Raw genomic sequence first — 17,894 nt, forward strand, 5'->3', positions numbered from 1 at the left:
ACCTTGAAACAGATCTAAACTCAGTGCCTTGGTTTCCTCATCTTGTAAATGGGGATGATAGTAGGACCTACCTCACAGGGTTCTTGTAAGGATTAAATGAGATAATATGTCCAGGGCTCATGGAAAGCATTCAATAAATATTGGCTATTATTATTATTAAGACTGCAAGTCAGCCTAAATATTTCTAAGAGCTCTAAGTTATTGATTAATTTGCTGACATTCAAGCACATACTGTCAGGCACGTGCTCCATGTGACCAGGGATATGGCGTCTAGACATGGGCCCTGGTTCTGGCCTCCGCCCCTTTGGATTTTTCAGTTCTGAAATATGAATATGGTCTTTAGAGGCGCAATTACATGCAAGATGGATGTTATGAAAGTGGATGCACAGGGGCCTCGAGGAGGAACTAACTTAAGAATGAGAGTCACTTGCTGCAGTCAAGGTCGAAAAGGGAGTTTTTCTCTCTGCTAAGCTAACTGGAGTACAGAGTGGGTCACCTGCAGTCCTCAGCTGCAACCACTCCTTTACCAGCAGATATAAATGAGAAAAAAGCACAGGTTAACCCATCGGCGTTGATGTATAACTTTAAGCGTCAAAACTCTTTACCCACCAACCAGAAAAAGAGGTAAACTGATTCTTCCTTTAACATTGTTTGGAAAATAAATTACATTAGATGATCCTATGGGGCTTAGAGGGAAAAAAATTTATTACAGTTTGAATTTGCATTAATAAATTTAGACCAAAGCATTTCTGAATTAAGCATGGAACTTCTCGATATTAAATTAATTACAATGTCTATGTAAATATATACTGTGTAATACGTGAAGAGTTAAGTACTTTAACAGGCTTGTGATGTGAATATTCTTAAAGACATGCACATCATATGTAGATGGAGTTGGTCTGACACATTACTAGTTTAAATGTGGTAATTAAGATAACCCACAGGGGAGAGGAAAGAGACATTCTAAGTAGTTTGGGAGTCCTCTATATTCTCAGGACTTTAGGGTCTTTCATAAAGTAATTAAATCCCAAACAAGACTGAACATGCATATGATGAATTTTCTGTTTGCCAACTCTCCCCCACTTCTGCCAAAACAAGACAAAAATTCCTGCCCTTCTCTGCGTTGGTCTGTGCCCTCTGAGACTGACCTCAATGGATTTGTTGGGTTTGGTACTAGAAGGAGATGAGTGAGCAGGAAGACCAAGAGGTCAGAGTATTTACCTATTGTCCCATGCCATCCCTGCTTCTTTATATTTTGCCCTTGCTGCAATCCTCACTGGGTACATTTCCAGGGTCCCTTCTAGCGAGGTTGGCAGTCATCGGGTTCTGGTAACACTGGACCCTCTCTGTGCCCACGTGCTAACAGCGTCCCCGCTGCTAATTGCTGTGTGCCTCACCACCCCTTATTGATTCTTGTAAACCTGTTGACACATCCATAATAGTCCGTTCCTTAAGTTAGGCCTTTTTGAGTGTCCCATCTGTTTCCTGCCACATCCTGATGGATACAATGCCCTTGCCTGTGAGTCAGCAGCTAAGGTGGGAGAATACCTCATCTTTTGAGATCCAAGTTAAGACTGTGTTTTACATTTTGCTTAGACAATCAAAATGACATCATAATGGCACTGTTACAGGTCATGTGCATAAAGACTTACAAAAATAATACTATGTGTGACCATTTTCAAATTCTCCCAGCAAACTTGACATTCCATTTTCTTGCTAAACGATTATTACTCTGTGGATCGAATTAAAATGCCACCACCAAGTACAGAATCCAGAACGATGTCCGAGAGTCCTGTCCACAATGGGCGGCACCCACCTGGCACAGGGGAGCTCAGCAAATACACAGCTGAGGCACTCCACACACTGGTGACATGCTTCTAGTCTCTTCATTTCACTTGGATGGACACCTTTCTTTACCAGAGATTTCAGTCAGCTACAGAAAGGGGTCATTCAAAAAATATTTTTAAAGTTGATTCATCTGAACATCTTTTGCTGTTTCCATGGCAACTTTTCCCCAAAGCCATAACTCCAAATTCTTCTGAAAACTTCATCTCAGAAATCTAATGTATTTGGCACTCCTAACACTCAAATTTTACTCTAAAAATTTAACTTAGAAGAGTTCTAAGAATGTGTCAAGCAACCAAAGAAATGGGGAGAAAATCCTGACTGGTTTTCATTTCAAAGGGTTATGACATCTTTCAAGGAAAGAGCCTTTAGTAACACTGATTATATTTGAGTGAATAAAGTAGTCTTATACGTTGTGTATAACTTATCCAAACTGAGATGTATCTCATAGCCACATCCAAGCAGTCACCATAAAGACAGAGAAAGCAGTACCATATAAAGATGGGTGGCAGTCCTTATTGTTTCATTTGATCTATCGTTAAGTTTTTAAGTATTCAGAAAGTATTTAAGAATAAAATAAATCGGAATAGTTGATCTTTTGAAAATAAGGTTAGAACCAGAAAATCTGAGAAGGTACATTATACTAAATTAACTGTATTCGTTTGTAAATGTTGGTGATCTTAGTCCAAAATTTTGCAAGCACCTAAGACCTTTAAATCTATTTACTCCCCATTATTTTGGAGCTTACAATCTAAAACAGGCCGTGCTAATTAACATTCACTGATGTGGCCAGGACTTGAGAAAGTGCTCCACAATCCTTGTTGGTGGCAGATAGGCCACCAACACAACTGCCACCCTGGGCTGATCGGGAAGTTGTTTTCGGTTTTTTTTTTTTTTTTTTTGCAATTGACATTTGTTCATTTATTTACCCTTCATCGTGCAAACCCCACTCCTGTTTCAAGGGAATATATCATTATATAGAATTATTGGTCCATAGTTCACATCTCCCACTATGAACTCCCTAATGGGAGATCTTCCCTCTCCCCGTTAAAACTAACATGAAATCATGTGACCTGTTCCAGCCAATCAGATGCTCCCATATAAGACTTTGCCACTCCAAGAAGTAATACAGAGATGCAAGAATAGTTAGAAACCATTTAAGTCTGAGTACAAATGATAGGATGATGAAGATCATAGCAAATTTCTCTAATTTTTAAAATTTGAAAGCGAATGAAGCACTTATTCTTTTAAATCCAATGCCTTTGAATCCAGTTTGCCTCCTTAGCAATAGCAGTGGGCAATGACTCAAACCTGACTGGTCTTATCCCTCTGTCCTCCTGGGTGGGCGAGGGGCCCACATTGGACCAATAAGGTGTGTCTTGACTGGGAGATTTTTAACCAGGATGGAATTGAGAGAGAAGAGCTGGGAGAAGCTATCTTCCTCCTCCTTCCTTTTGTTTTTCTTTCAGTGCTTTCGCATTTCCCCCAGAGCAGGTCAGTCCACATCACATCCTCAATGACTGACTGCTGGACAGAAGCAGGCCCTAGCTCCTTACTCACACACAGTCACAGATCCAACATCCAAGCACGCGGGCTTTCTGAGAATCCCTCACATCCTAGTTGGGAGATTATGATTCCTGATATTAGAGCCAGGACTATCAGATTTAATAAACTGGTATTCCAGCTATATCAGAATAGAGGCAGTGAATTGAGATAAGGCCATTAGACATTAATAAATCAAGAAGTCAGCTAAAGTCTGACACAAGAGAGAAGATAGGAAGCATTTAAAAAACAAGATCCAAGATTACAAAGGGCATCAGAGTTGAGGAGTGAAGAAGCAAAAAGCCCAAGGCAATGAGGCTTCTGGAAGGGCCACCATCACCCTTCTCAGAGTAATCTCCCTCTCCCCCGCAGTGTGAAACATCATGTTCATAACCATGACTCACATCTGGAACAGGTAACTCACATTTTTTCCAACTCTTAAATAGCAGGGAAACATGTATAATTCATTTTAGAGAGGACTATACAAAATGAATCTCAAAAGCAGCAAAGATTTTGATGTCTACAGAGATATATCTAAGGCAAGGTTTCTTAATCTCAGCACTATTGACACTTGGGCTGGACAATTCTTTGTTAGGTTGTGCTGTGCATTGTTTAGGATATTCAGCAGCATCTCAGGTCTCTACCTACTAGATGCCAGTAGCACCCCTTGCCAGTTGTGACAACCAACAATGCCTCCAGACATTTCCCAGTGTCCCCTGGTTGAGAATCACTGGCTTAGATTACCTAGAAAATGGATGCTGAGGGACACATTGCCAGACCATGCTATGTAGAGGAAGCGTTCCTACGCCTCCTGTATCCTTAGTGGGTTCAGCTGAAATGAATACTAGAGTACAAAACAAAAGACCTCTCTGAAAACTTGTACTCCATTACCTCAGGGTCACCTCAGGCGAAGCACTGGATTGAACTCTCTGGATCACTTTGCCGCCGAATCCTAGGCTTTGTAGAGGCTTCTTGAACAGTAAGTGGTCCACCATGTAAATTAATTGGTGGTTTCCAAACGTGGCTGATATCAGAATCACTGATTCCAAGTCTAGGCCTTGGAGATTCTCATTTAGTGGAAATTGGGTGAAACCCTGAAGCCAATATGTTTTTTTTGTTTGTTTTTTTTTTAGCCAATATGTTTTGCAATCATCAGCTGACGATGAGTGAAGCTTTGAACCCGCTGGTATAATCTATTATAGGTAAAAACACCTAGGCAGCCAGATTCATTTCCTCATAGATATTTATTTTGTGCCCATCCTGTACCAGGACCCATTCTAGGCAGTGGGGATATCGTGGGAAAAGAATGATTAGGTCCCTGCCCTGAATAAGCTTACACACCAGTAGGGAGAGTCAAACAATGTATAATGTACCAAGTAGTGGAGCAAACAATGAAGGCAGCATCTAGTGTGATATGATCAATGGTAACTGATGGGGTCAGAAGCACTTTGGAGAGAGCAGTCGGGGAAGGCAACTTTTTTTCCTACAACTTGCAGGATATAAAAAAAAGCCACACAAAGAACATCTGAGGCAGAAGAAACAGTAAGAACAAAGGTCTGGGGCAGGAAAGAGCTGGTCACATTTGAGGAACAGAAAGTACGCTAATGTGGCTGGGCAGTGGTAAGCTGAGGGAGGGTGTTAGGAAGCGGGGAGAATTATGTAGGACGACTTGGAAGGCCAAGGTCAGGGCTGAAGGTATTAGGCTAAGTGTAATGGAAACCAACCAGAGAGCTTTAAGCACTGAAATGTCACAACTGCATTTTCTTTTTAAAAGGTCCCAACTGGTCCCAGGACTGGAATATAGGGTTACCATGTCGTCTTAGTGAGGACAATGGATGCTGCAGGTTTGGATTTAGGTAACAGCAGTGCAGATGGAAGGAAGAGGATGAATTTGGGGAGTGCTGTGAAACAGACCTGGCAGGGCTGGCTCAGAGATTTAATGTCGGGGGGTGCAGGAAAGGGAGGACTCCAGGATGACCCCTAAGTGTCTGGCTCGGGCAGCTCGCCAAGTCGCCAACCATTTACTGAGATGGAAAAGACCAAGAGTGATACAGGTGAGGGACAAGTGAGGAATCAAAAACCCAGTGAAGAGTGCATATGACTGGACAATAATATCACAATCAAGTTGGGACTCAGGTGTATTTGGTCCAGGGTTATCACAATGCGGGGAAAAGGAAAAGGAAATAATGGAAGTTTACAATCAGAAAGGACTAGGCAAAGGGTAGCATTTGTTTTCTTATGATTGACAGATATCTCTTCCATGCAACATCCAAGAGGAATCCGATTGTTTATCAACTAGCAGTGGTGCTTAAGAAGTGTTTGGAAGGATGGGAGAGGTGGCTTCCTCAGGTGATGAGAGTTCCAGACCCAAGAGGCCACATACAGACAAAACTGAGCGCAGCAGAAAAGAATGCATATTGGAAGGTGGGGGCAGGTGGTTGGAAAGGTACCCATGATTAGTAGAGGTGCTAATTAAGGTGATTCAATAATCTCCCACTTATCTGTAACTTGCAAAAGTTTGGCTTTCGTGAGGCGACAAATGACTAGCAAACAGTGTTATAAAAGTGAATTCTGAGCCATGCAGCAGGTCAGTACAAGTTCCGCTGAACTTCCTAAGATGTCTACACTGGCAGAGCTGATGGATGATAACGGATTCATATCAGCTCAGCCCTGCAACAGTGCCCATTTCTGGGTGTCTTTGGAATTACCAAAGAATATCCTGTAATCAACACCATTGAATTATTTAGTGGACTTAATGACTTTAAAGTCTTTCAAAATCGAATGTTCATAGAAAGCAAACTTGGAAATTATCATATTAAGACCTCAACTGACTTGGGTGAAGAAAGGTTCCCTGGCAGGGTAAGCAGCTTAGCCCTCCCAGTGGGTTCCTTAGGGAGGAGGACGCTTAAGCAGAGCAAGGAAACAGTCAGCATTTAATGACAAGGCTGTGGTCAAGAGCACAGATAGTGGGGCAACTGCACCAAACAGGAAGTGAGGCCAGCGACAGAGAAGCTCAGAAGTAGACCGGTCCAAGGGACGAAAATGGCTGCATCCTGACATCCAGACGCCACGGGGAGATATTCCAAGTCGGAGTCTAAGCCCCCTGCTTTTTGTCACACCTCCATGAACAGAACACACATCACCCATCCATAGATTTATCTTAGCCAGCGGCAACAGGAAATCTTGTTTCCCTTTCAAAAAAGGGGGTGAAAATAAGTGTGTGCCTCCAGGGAGATGCTGGGGATAATAGTATTCATAAACTGTTCCAAAATGCCTCTGAAGAGAAAAACAAATACCATATGCTAACACATATATATGGAATCTAAAAAAAAGAAAAAAAAAAGGTTCTGAAGAACCTAGGGCCAGGACAGGAATAAAGACGCAGACGTAGAGAATGGACTCGAGGACACAGGGAGGGGGAAAGGTAAGCTGGGACGAAGTGAGAGAGTGGCATGGACATATATGCACTACCAAATGTCAAATAGACAGCTAGTGGGAAGCAGCTGCATAGCACAGAGAGATCAGCTCAGGGCTTTGTGACCACCTAGAGGGGTGGGATAGGGAGGGTGGGAGGGAGATGCAAGAGGGAGGGGATATGGGGATATACGTATATGTATAGCTGATTCACTTTGTGATACAGCAGAAACTAACACAACATTGTAAAGCAATTATACTCCAATAAAGATGTTAAAAAAATAAAAAATAAAAAAGTGAATAAATCAAAATAAAATAAAAGATTTAAAAAAAATGCCCGATAATTTGTTCTAAAACTAACACTCATTCGGGACTTCCCTGGCGGTCCAGCGGTTAAGACTCTGTGCTTCCAATGCAGGGGGCGTGGGTTTGATCCCTGGTCAGGGAGCTAAGATCCCACGTGCCATGTGGCGCGGCCAAAACATTAAAAAAATTTTTTTAATTAAAACTAATACTCAGCGCAATAATTCACCTGAAGAAGTCACCATACTTAATTGCATGGCTTGTCATGAAATTAGACATCTGTCACATGATCTTGGTAGACAATCAAGGTTTGTAATATTTTGTTTGTGGTTAATGGAAGAAGGTATATGAGGACTGTTGGGAAAGGTAGCTTACGGTAATCTTTAACCCAGGCCAAGTGACCTGACTTTTGGGGGTCAACAAAAGTGGGAGAACACTGTTAAAGCCGTGATCATTGAAACTGGAGTGACTCATTATTCTACCCCCAGCACTTGTGCTGTGTTTGAGACTCTCTCTGAACCTCTGTGTTGGTCTCTCTCTAAAGTTTTGCATGTTCATTGTACAGAATATATATACATATAAAATACTCAGAACATTTACTGTGTCTTCTCTTTCTCGATCTTATTACACAGTAAATGTCACATCTTCTTAGAAACATACATGAAAATCAGATAGACCAGGGGGTCTCAGGCGGGAGCAATTTTGCCCCCCAAGGGACATACGGCACTATCTGGAGATACATTTGGTTGTCATAACTGGGGGTGACGTGGGGCTATGGTACTGGCGTCTAGTAGGTAGAGATCAAGGATGCTGCTCCACGTGCTACGGTGCCCAGGACATCCGCACAACAAAGAACTATCCTGCTCAAAATGTTCATTTTGCTGAGGCTGAGAAACCCTGAGAAAGACATAAAGATATGGCATTGAACTTAATGGATATTTAAATTTTGCGTTTTGTCTATACCAGTCCAATTAAAGAGCTATCTGGTCGTGTAATTCAACAATATGGATGGTTACGTTAAGTCACTGAAGGTACGATATTTGATTGTTGGTTTATTATGGTGACAAAAGAGGAAGGGGTGAGGATAATTTGGCTCATCTATCTCAGTTCTCTAAATGAGTCAGATGAGGTCTGTGGGATCACGGCACCTGGATAAAATTCCCCGTTCTGTCACCAGCTGCACCTGTGCCACCTTGAACTCCACCGCCCTAAGCTTGGATTTGTTTAGCCACAAAATAGAAAACGTGTCTAACCCACCAGCCGGATTTGAGGCTGAAAATGACACAGACTGTGTCCAAACACTTTGCAACTTGTAGAAGACAATAATAATGAGAAACTGCAGTTTCTCTAGAAGTGCCGCCAGGCAATCATTGATTTGTGCATGTCACCCTTGACCCTCATACTCTAGCACCTCTGTAGCCCATCCAAATGCAGGCTGGCTGGTTCAGCGCCCTAAACATCTCTCAACTATGCTGACTGCTCTCAACCTCCAGCCCAGCTCGAGTGTAGGTCATCTCCTCTCATCTCTCCCTGGCCCAAGTGCCAGGATGCACTCTAACTTCTCCCCACCCTCGACTCCTTCCAGGGGCCAGAGCAGGATTTTCAAAATGCAAATCTGACCAAGTCACCAAAAGGCATCAAGGACGACACCCAGCTGGGAGGATGGAGTCACCATAAACTCCATGTGGGAAAACCGTGGGAGGAAAGGTTGGGAGGAAAACATTAGCTGCATTTTTGTTATGATGATAAAACAAGACAGTTGTGCTATACTTTGGGAAAGTGTTAAGTGATTTTATAAATGCAGGATGCTCTTATCTACTTAAGTGTTTGTATTTCTCTCTTTGTGACCATTAGGACCATTTAAAAAGATGAGTGAAGAGTTCATAACAACTCTTAACATTTTCACTATTTAATCGTCTTTGGAAAAGTGACCAAATAGCTGGCACACAATAGGCACTCCACAAATGTTTGGTGAACGAATAAAATGTGAGCCACTGATTTCTTATATGCAATCTCACCTTGGACAAATGAAAAAAGCACTGAAGGAAGAGTATTATTATATACTTGCCCCTGGATTATATTTCAGAGGAGGCAAGAGGTACTGAGGACACATGGAGGATAATTCTTTTCGAGGAAGATACAGACACAAAAAGCCCGCAGGACTCCAGGACAATACACAGTGGGGCAAAACCAAGATGAGCGAAATAAGTGGAATATTTATGCTAAAAGGCAAAACAAGCGCTTGGAATGACCTAAACCACTGTAGGGGAAGCTGACGGAGAGTGCAGCATTAGAATAGCTCTTAAGCCATAGAGAGTTATGTTAATATGAAAAACAATGGGTCACACTTAATAAAGAACATTCTTTTGACTTGTGACTGATACCGTGCTGCTGGATGCTGCTGCTTTATCATTCTAAGGTATGCATAGGAAACTTCAGAGGACCCAGTGACTTCTTCCAGCTTGAGAGCCAACATATTCCCTCTGGAATCTTCCTTTTAAGAGTCTTAAATCAGAAAATATGTATGTGGTGATCTGTGCTAGAATAAAGGGCTATTTCATCAGCATATCTTCAGAGTGCAAGAGGAGACATTAACATCAGTTTGACTCTAAGTTTATGCTTTTAGGAGAATGAGACAGCTGACTGAAAATAATTTTTAAATTGTTTTGTGATGCATTGGATGTATTTGCATAATTGAGGCAATAATCATTCATAGAATGAATAGACTTTTTTTTTTTTAAGGAGCCAGGTATCACCTTTCCTCCCTCACCTTGTAAATGACATTGACACCTCAGATTGCAAATTAAAGGGCACCAGCACACAGTTCAAAATCTGAAAAAGGTAGTGCGGTGAAATGCTGATTAGACATAAAGAGCACAGACTCTAGATCCTTCAGTGCAAAGAGACCTCTGCCGAAAACGGGTTGTCCTGAATACCGCTTTAAAAGGCAAATCGCTGAGCCATTTGTGTCTCAAAAAAAAACAAAAACAAAAAAACCCCCACATACAAGCATTAGTAACTTACTAGTGTCTCACTGGGCATTTCAAGGCAAGTAACCCTGGCAAAACTAGAGAACGAGCCATCATACGTTCCTAGAACGTGTGCCTGAGAAGGAACCTTAACGATTTTCTAACTCAGGCCCTCTTTTTTTCCAGCGCAGCAAAGTGAAACCGCAGAAGTTCGCAGCGAGCACAGCGGCCCACCCCCGGCTGATCCCGGACCCCACTCTGCGCCCCGGGAAACAGCTGGGGCAGCTCGGGGACCTCTGCACCTACCGCCCCTGTCCACCTCGACTCCTTCCGTGAAAACTTTCCTTTTTTTAATGTGGAGAGTGCATTTTGGAGGACACGAATTCCAGACAGATAACTGTCTCTGCCTTATTATCAATGTTGATAATTCTTGTCTTAAGTTTCTGCCTGCTTCCCTCCAGTTTTGAAAGTTGGCACCCAGCATGTCCAATCTCAACAGTGAAAATCATGTCAAGGAAAACTCAATAAAGTAGCAGATGCCAGAACAACTACAAGGCTCCGCGTCAAAACGACACATCTTAGAAATGTTCAAAGACTGGGGTAAACTAACAAGGACGCCTGCCGGCTTCCTGGAGGCGGCACTCAGAATCTTCAGAAGTAGCACTCATTCCTCAGAAACATCTTCAGAAGTAGCACTCATTCCTCAGAAACATCTTCAGAAGTAGCACTCATTCCTCAGAAACATCTTTATTTTCATTCTACTTTTTTTTCTTAAGTCTTTTCTCTTTCTCAAAAATAAACTCAATCTCGAATCTGGATTTGGTCAGTCGGTCGTTAACCTTGAAATCTTGACTCCTTCTTTAAAGGAGGCAAATCCCACGAGCTTTTTGTCCGGTGTGTCCTGCGGTCCCCAGCGCCCCGTAGTGCCTGGCATACAGTAGGCCCCCAATAAATGTGGAAGATTTGAGTCAACAGGGAGAAGAGGGGCCACCGACACAAGACCCCCTGCCACCTTCTTATATTAATCAGAAAATGTGCAACACTGTGTCCCGCTAAACTCCCTGGGAGTTTGCTCCCTTTCCAAGGAGCAAACCCGCGGCACCCCAACCCGCCCTGCAGCATTTCTCCGGAGGGTCCACTGGCCACACGCTGCCATCACCAAGCGGCCCTGCCTCCCCTCCACTTCTGCAGGGCATGTGACCAAAGGTTGAGTGGGCAAACCTGGGCCCAGCCCTGGGAGCCCCATTTCTCAGCCCTGGCCAGCGAGGCGGCGGCAGGGTCCGGCCCCCGGCCCCAAACGCAGTGACCACTGTGCGGGGCAAAGGACCACGGGCTCCGGGGATGGGGGCTCCCCTTCTAAGGGGCACCTGAGTTTCTGAGCAGATGACACTCGGGGTGACGCACGCGGCACTCTTCACCCACCCACCCGCCATACACACCGAGGACCTCTGGGGAGCCACGGATCCTTTCAACCCCGCGCTGTCGCCTCCCAGGCCGGCCAAGTGGCGCCCCCTGTCGCCTCTGAGCGCGCCGGGACACTCACCGCGTAGTGCAGCTGCGGTTTCTCGCGGTACACCGGGTCCCCCATGTCGCCACCGGGGAGGAGCGGCGGGCTCCCGGGCGCAGCCTGGGGTCGTGGCGCCTCTCCGGGGTCCCCCTATTTTACCGCCATCCTGGGGCAGCCCCCGGACTCGAGCCCTGCTGCCTGCGCCCGGAGCGCGGTGCAAAGCGTCCCGGGCACCAGCGTCCCGCCGCGAAGCCGGCGGGGACAGGGAGGAGGCGACGGCGAAGGGGAAGGAGGAGGAGGAGGAGAAGGAGGAGGAGGAGGAGGAGGAGGAGGAGGAGGAGGAGGAGGAGGAGGAGGAGGAGGAGGAGGAGGAGGAGGAGGAGGGAGAGGCCGAGTCAGATTCGATGGGCGGGCATTTAATTCCTTCCGCTCCTGGCTGGCCCCAGTCGCGCCCGCCGCCGCCAGCTGTTGGGGGCTACAGCGACCGAGCGCGCCCACGACAGGTGTCAGGGCGGCCGGCGCTCCTAACTCCTGCCACCCCGCCCCTGCCCAGGCCCGTGGGACCCGGGATGCCAGGGCTGGGGCTGCTAAAGCCTTCAGCACCAGCGAGAGGGCGAGCTTGGGTTTCCAAGAAAGAGAGACTTTGACTAACTTCGAAGGAGGTGTGGGTCTGATGCCGAAAGACGATTCGGAACCAGCCCGGCGAGGATGCAGTTTCAGTCTTTGGAAAGCCTTCCTCTGGGAGAGCGTCAGTGGCGGGAACCGTAGGAGGGGGCAAGCGGAGAGGGACCAAGTAATGCTGCTCGAGGGAGCTGCTGAGGAGGAGCGGCCGGGCCGGAGGCTAGCGGGGCCGGGCCGCTTTGGGCAAACTGAGTCTCAGAGGGCTTGCAGGACCTGTGCGTGTCTAGGGAACCGGGCTGGAAGGGGGAGCCCTGGAAAATCTGCCCGAACTCTGCTGGAACTGAGGACTAGGGGTGCCAGGCTGGACCTGAGTTGGGGGCGGGGTGCTCAGAGCCCTCCTTTCTATGTCTTAGCAAATCGGGAAACAACACAGCAAGGATTTGGAAATAGAAGAAACGTCCACGATTTGCAAATTCTGCCAGATAAACCAAATCATTTTAGCACACACTGGAGATTCACAACACCACCTAAAACTGGCCTCTGCTCCGCAATCCCCTCGTGGAAGCCTACACTTTAAAACATCGTGAAGAGTGCCAAGGTCCCTCCCCAGGCCTGATATTCTGTGATTTACCTGCAGCCTCTCACAAGCTGCATCCAGACAAAAGTAGGGTCTGGGGCCGGAAGTAGAGACTCCAGACCCTGTGAAATCAATCAATCCAAGCCCAAGAGTGCTGGCTATCAAGTGGAAGATGGATTTGTGGGTGGCTTGTGTCAATTCTTCAGGGTCCCACTATACTGGACTCCCTGCGTGGCCCTCCACCTGCTGGGGAGAGGGCTAGGAAAATAGGCTGCAGCCCTGTGTTTGAGTCCTTACAATTTGGTTGGGCGAACCACCCCACTGGCATAGAAGACTTTAAAACAGTTGGCAGCATAGTTGCAAACAGCAGTGAGAATGTGAAGCCAGGGTGCAGGTATCCTAAAGAATCTACTACTAGATATCATGACAGTTCATCTGCCTGGAAAACTGTAAGATTATATCTACTGAAGCTGATCATATGCCTACCCTCTGACCCAGCAATTCCACTCCTAGATATATAGAGAAATGGTGCCAATGGCCTTCTCATGTATAAGAATGTTCAAAATATCTTTAAGCAGAATGGCCAAAATGGAAACAATCCAAATGTCCATCAACTGGTGCGTGATGAACCAACCCTGGTCCCTCCATACAAGGGAATACATACTGCTTAGTGGTGAAAGGAAAATGCTACTGATAGACACAACAACACGGAGTATTCTCACAAATGCTGTGTCCAGAGAAAGAAATCAGACTCAAAAGAGGACGTACTGTAAGAGTCCATTTATTTATTATGGAGTTGAAATTCACATGTTGAACTGAAATAGGCAAGTGTGATCTATGGTGATAGAAGCCAGGATCATGATTACCAAGATGGGGAAGTGGTGTTGACTGGGAAGGGGATACAAGGGAACCTTTTAAGGTTCTGAAAATGTTCTGTATCCTGATCTGTATGACAGCTACCCAAGTACACCCATATGTAAAAATTCACTGAGTGGTACAGTTCAGATTTGTGTAATTTACACCCTTCACTATGTGTATGTTATACTGCAATAACATAAAAATAAATTTAAACTCAACCCCCTGCCAAAACCAGGAACTTCCAGCCAGAGTGCTACCTGTCTTAAGAGAAAGTCGATTTCACCATTTGCCCAAGTCTCCTTCTCCCTGCACCCTGCCTTGCGCAGATCACCTTTTCCTCTGCGAAGTGGGAGCGAACCCACTCACCTTGGAGGCCCACCCTGCTCCCCGACACGTCCAGGCAGAGCTGGAAAAACAACACACTAAAGTCCGCTCTTCACTTTCACTCTGCTCTGCTGCTGAAAGCAACCTTTAGAGTTACGTCCTCAAAGGCCCTCAGAATGAGGCACAGAACCAGCACAAGCTTCGCCACACAGCATCCTTAAGAGAATGCAGCTGGAGCAGCCAAAGGAGGGCATGCATACACAAATGCCCCCATTTTGGGACCTCTGCTTCCTGCTGCTCTATTTAGAAAAAGGAACTCTCCAGCCTTAGGACAGATCCTCTGTCATACCTGCCATTCAGCCCTCAAAGCTAAAAATCCCTTTTCCTACAAAAACTATTTCGTTATTAATATATATAAACAATACAAGGCGGGTCCGTGGATTTAAAAAAACCTTATACATAATCCTTTGATCATTACCCTTGAGTATGCCACCTCCATGTTAAAATTGGGTCATCTTAGATTTTGGTTTGTTTGTATTCTGCCTTTGAAAATTTTATTAAGTCACTAAACGGCATTATTGTAAGCCAAAAATAATCCATCGTTCCCAAACTGTGTACTTATACTTTAGGAATGACTACGGCCTGCTAGCAGGTTTCTTGCTAAATTGTCATTGCTAAGTTGGAGCTAAATTTTCCAGTGCGATAGGGTTGTTTTTCTCTGTGTTTGAAAGGTTTGAGGAGATAGGACAAAACATTTAAGAGAAGAAGTCATCAGTTCATGCTGCAAGACTCTTCAATTCACCTCCGAGTGAGTCACACACCTCTTCAGTTCTCAGTCCATTTGTTCAAGACTTGATAAGGGATCTAGAAGATTGTGCAGAACTCTAAGAGGTCTGTTAAGTCTTAAACAATTTAGTCATATGATATCGCTTATATGTGGAGTCTTAAAATAATGATACAAATGAACTTATTTACAAAACAGAAATAGAGTCACAGACATAGCAGACAAACTTATGGTTACCAAAGAGGAAAGGGGGTGTAAATGAGGAATTGGGGATTGACAGATACACGCTACTATATAGAAAAGAGATAAACAACAAGGTCCTACTGTATAGCACAGGGAACTATATTTAATATCTTGTAATAACCTATAATATAAAAGAATCTGAAAAAGAATATATATGTATATATATATATGTATGACTGAATCACTTTGCTTACCCCTGAAACATTGTAAATCAACTACAGTTCAATTAAAAAATCTTAAACAATTTGAATTCCACACATTATTTTTATTTGAATCTATTTCAGGGTATATTGTAAACACCACTCTAGTAACAATTTCTTTTTTGTACATCTCTGCTTCCAAGTATCCTTCCGATGTTATTTAACTATTCACTAGGTTACTTATTCAATAAATATTTTTAAGTGCATACAATTCACAGGTATTGTTCTAGGTCATTTAAACTACGCATTAAATGGCAGGTGGTTTTGCAATTCAGGTGTGATCTTTTGGGGTGATGGAGGGAGATAAAGAGAGCACATAAAACGTCACTTCAGAAAAGGTTGAAGTTCACGTCATTTACTGGTTAGGTTAAGAGCCTGCTTGGCTAATGTTCTCTTTTGGTTAGTCATTTTTTTTTAAATAAATTTCTCTGATGTTTATAATTTCCCCCAGAGAGGACTCAAAAATAATCTCTAGGAGTCCCTCTACTAGCATCACTTTTAAGAGAAAATATGTCACGCTAACAGTGGCATTTCCATGACTTCCTGTCCCCAAATATTACAGCACTTCCAGTACTGAAGGCTGCCCTTGCTGCCAGGGCATTTAAATTAAAATCCCTGTTTGTATTTACTCTGCCTGCCTATAAGCTGAGTTAATATTTTCCACATTTCGTGCCAACCCAAGTGTGATTACTTTTTTTAAGGAAAACTTTACCTAACTCCGTGGAAGCAAATTCAACTTCAGGGTGTAGGAGGAGCTGAAGGCCCACGTGAGAACTAAAATGCACTGAGATCAGAGGACGAGGCCCTTCTTGCACACCCAGCCCTGTCATTGTTGACAGAGTGGCTATGGGACCCTCCTGGATGGAGAACCTCTTCCCCCAAACCCACCTCCTGTACTCTTCCATCCTACTATCTTGTCAACCCACCTCCAAGAGTATTTTTAAATTTTTGAAACAGAAAGGTTGATAACATACATTGTGCAGCTAAATGAATTATTGCAAAACATACACCCATCTAACCATCACCAAGGTCAAGGAATAGAATATTGCTAGTGTCCCTCAGCTGCATTATAACACCCTCCCCCCCGACCCCAACCCAGGGGCAGACACTGCCCTGTCTTTATAGACTTCACTTATTTGCTTCCCTTTTATAGCAGGGTTTCTCCATCTCAGCACTATTGATACTTGGGGACAGATAATTCTTCTCCCCGCCCCCCCAGCTTTACTGAGCTATAATTGACATATAGCATTGTATAAGTTTAAGGTGTACAGTGTGATAATTTGATACACATACATATTTTGAAATGATTATCGTAATAAGATTAGTTAATACCTCCATCACTTCACATAGCGAACATTTTTTTGTGTGTGATGAGAACATTTAAGATCTACCCTCTTAGCAACTTTCAAGTGTACAGTACAGTAATGTTAACTATACTCCCCATGCTGCACATGCGACCTCTCGGAATCTGTTTATTTCATAACTGGAAGTTTTTACCCTTTTTTTAAAAAAATTATTTATTTATTTATTTATTTATTTATTTTTGGCTGTGTTGGGTCTTCGTTTCTGTGCGAGGGCTTTCTCTAGCTGCGGCAAGCGGGGGCCACTCTTCATCGCGGTGCACGGGCCTCTCACTATCGTGGCCTCTCTTGTTGCGGAGCACAGGCTCCAGAAGCGCAGGCTCAGTAGTTGTGGCTCACGGGCCTAGTTGCTCTGCGGCATGTGGGATCTTCCCAGACCAGGGCTCGAACCCGTGTCCCCTGCATCGGCAGGCAGATTCTCAACCACTGTGCCACCAGGGAAGCCCCAGTTTTTAACCCTTTGACAAACATCTCATTACCCCACTGCCAGCCCCTGGTAACTACCAATCTATTCTCTATTTCTGGGTTCAGCTTCTTTAGATTCCACAAGTGAGATCATACAGTATTTGTCTTTCTCTGTCCAACTTATTTCACGTAGCATAATTCCTTCAAGGTCTATTAATGTTGTCTCAAATGGTAGGATTTTTTATGCCTGAATAATGTTCCACTGTACATATATACACCACATTTTCTTTATCCATTCATCCATAGATGGACACTTAGGTTGTTTCCATATCTTGGCTTTTGTGAATAATGCTGCACTGAACATGGGAATGCAGATGTCTCTTGGGGATCCTGATTTCAGTTCTTTTGGATACATATCAAGAAGTGGGATTGCTGGATCATGTGGTAGTTCTATTTTTAATTCTAAATTTCTGAGGAACCTCCATAATGTTTTCTATAATGGCTGTACCAATTTATATTCCCACCAACGGTGTATAAGTGTTCCCTTTTCTCCACATTCTTGCCAATACTTGGTATCTCTTGTCCTTTTGATAATAGCTATCCTAACAGGTGTAAGGTGATATCTCATTATGGTTCTTATTTGCATTTCCCTGATGATTAGTGATGCTGAGCACCTTTGCAAATACCTGTTGGCCATTTGTATGTCTTCTTTGGAAAAATGTCTATTCAGGCCCTTTGCCCATTTTTTATTTATTTATTTTTTAACATCTTTACTGGAGTATAATTGCTTTACAATGGTGTGTTAGTTTCTGCTTTATAACAAAGTGAATCAGCTATACATATACATATATCCCCATATCTCCTCCCTCTTGCGTCTCCCTCCCACCCTCCCTATCCCACCCCTCTAGGTGGTCACAAAGCACCGAGCTGACCTCCCTGTG

General features: G+C 44.1%; 1 protein-coding gene across 4 annotated transcripts in view; it reads right to left on the minus strand.

Annotated features, from left to right (window-relative positions):
- Positions 1 to 17,894, minus strand: part of ARHGAP6 (Rho GTPase activating protein 6) — a 485,604-nt gene that overhangs the window by 252,079 nt on the left and 215,631 nt on the right. Inside the window, exon 1 of one of the 4 annotated variants that reach the window (XM_059910661.1) lies at positions 11,617 to 11,836. The exons of the other annotated variants lie outside the window; for them this stretch is intronic. Coding sequence (XP_059766644.1) covers positions 11,617 to 11,661 — 45 coding nt within the window. The 5' untranslated portion in view covers positions 11,662 to 11,836. Of the gene's footprint in view, positions 1 to 11,616; positions 11,837 to 17,894 lie in introns of those variants that run through there. 4 annotated transcript variants of the gene reach the window in all.

This window comes from Balaenoptera ricei, chromosome X, assembly GCF_028023285.1.
Source record: "Balaenoptera ricei isolate mBalRic1 chromosome X, mBalRic1.hap2, whole genome shotgun sequence".
Taxonomy (NCBI): Eukaryota; Metazoa; Chordata; class Mammalia; order Artiodactyla; family Balaenopteridae; genus Balaenoptera; species Balaenoptera ricei.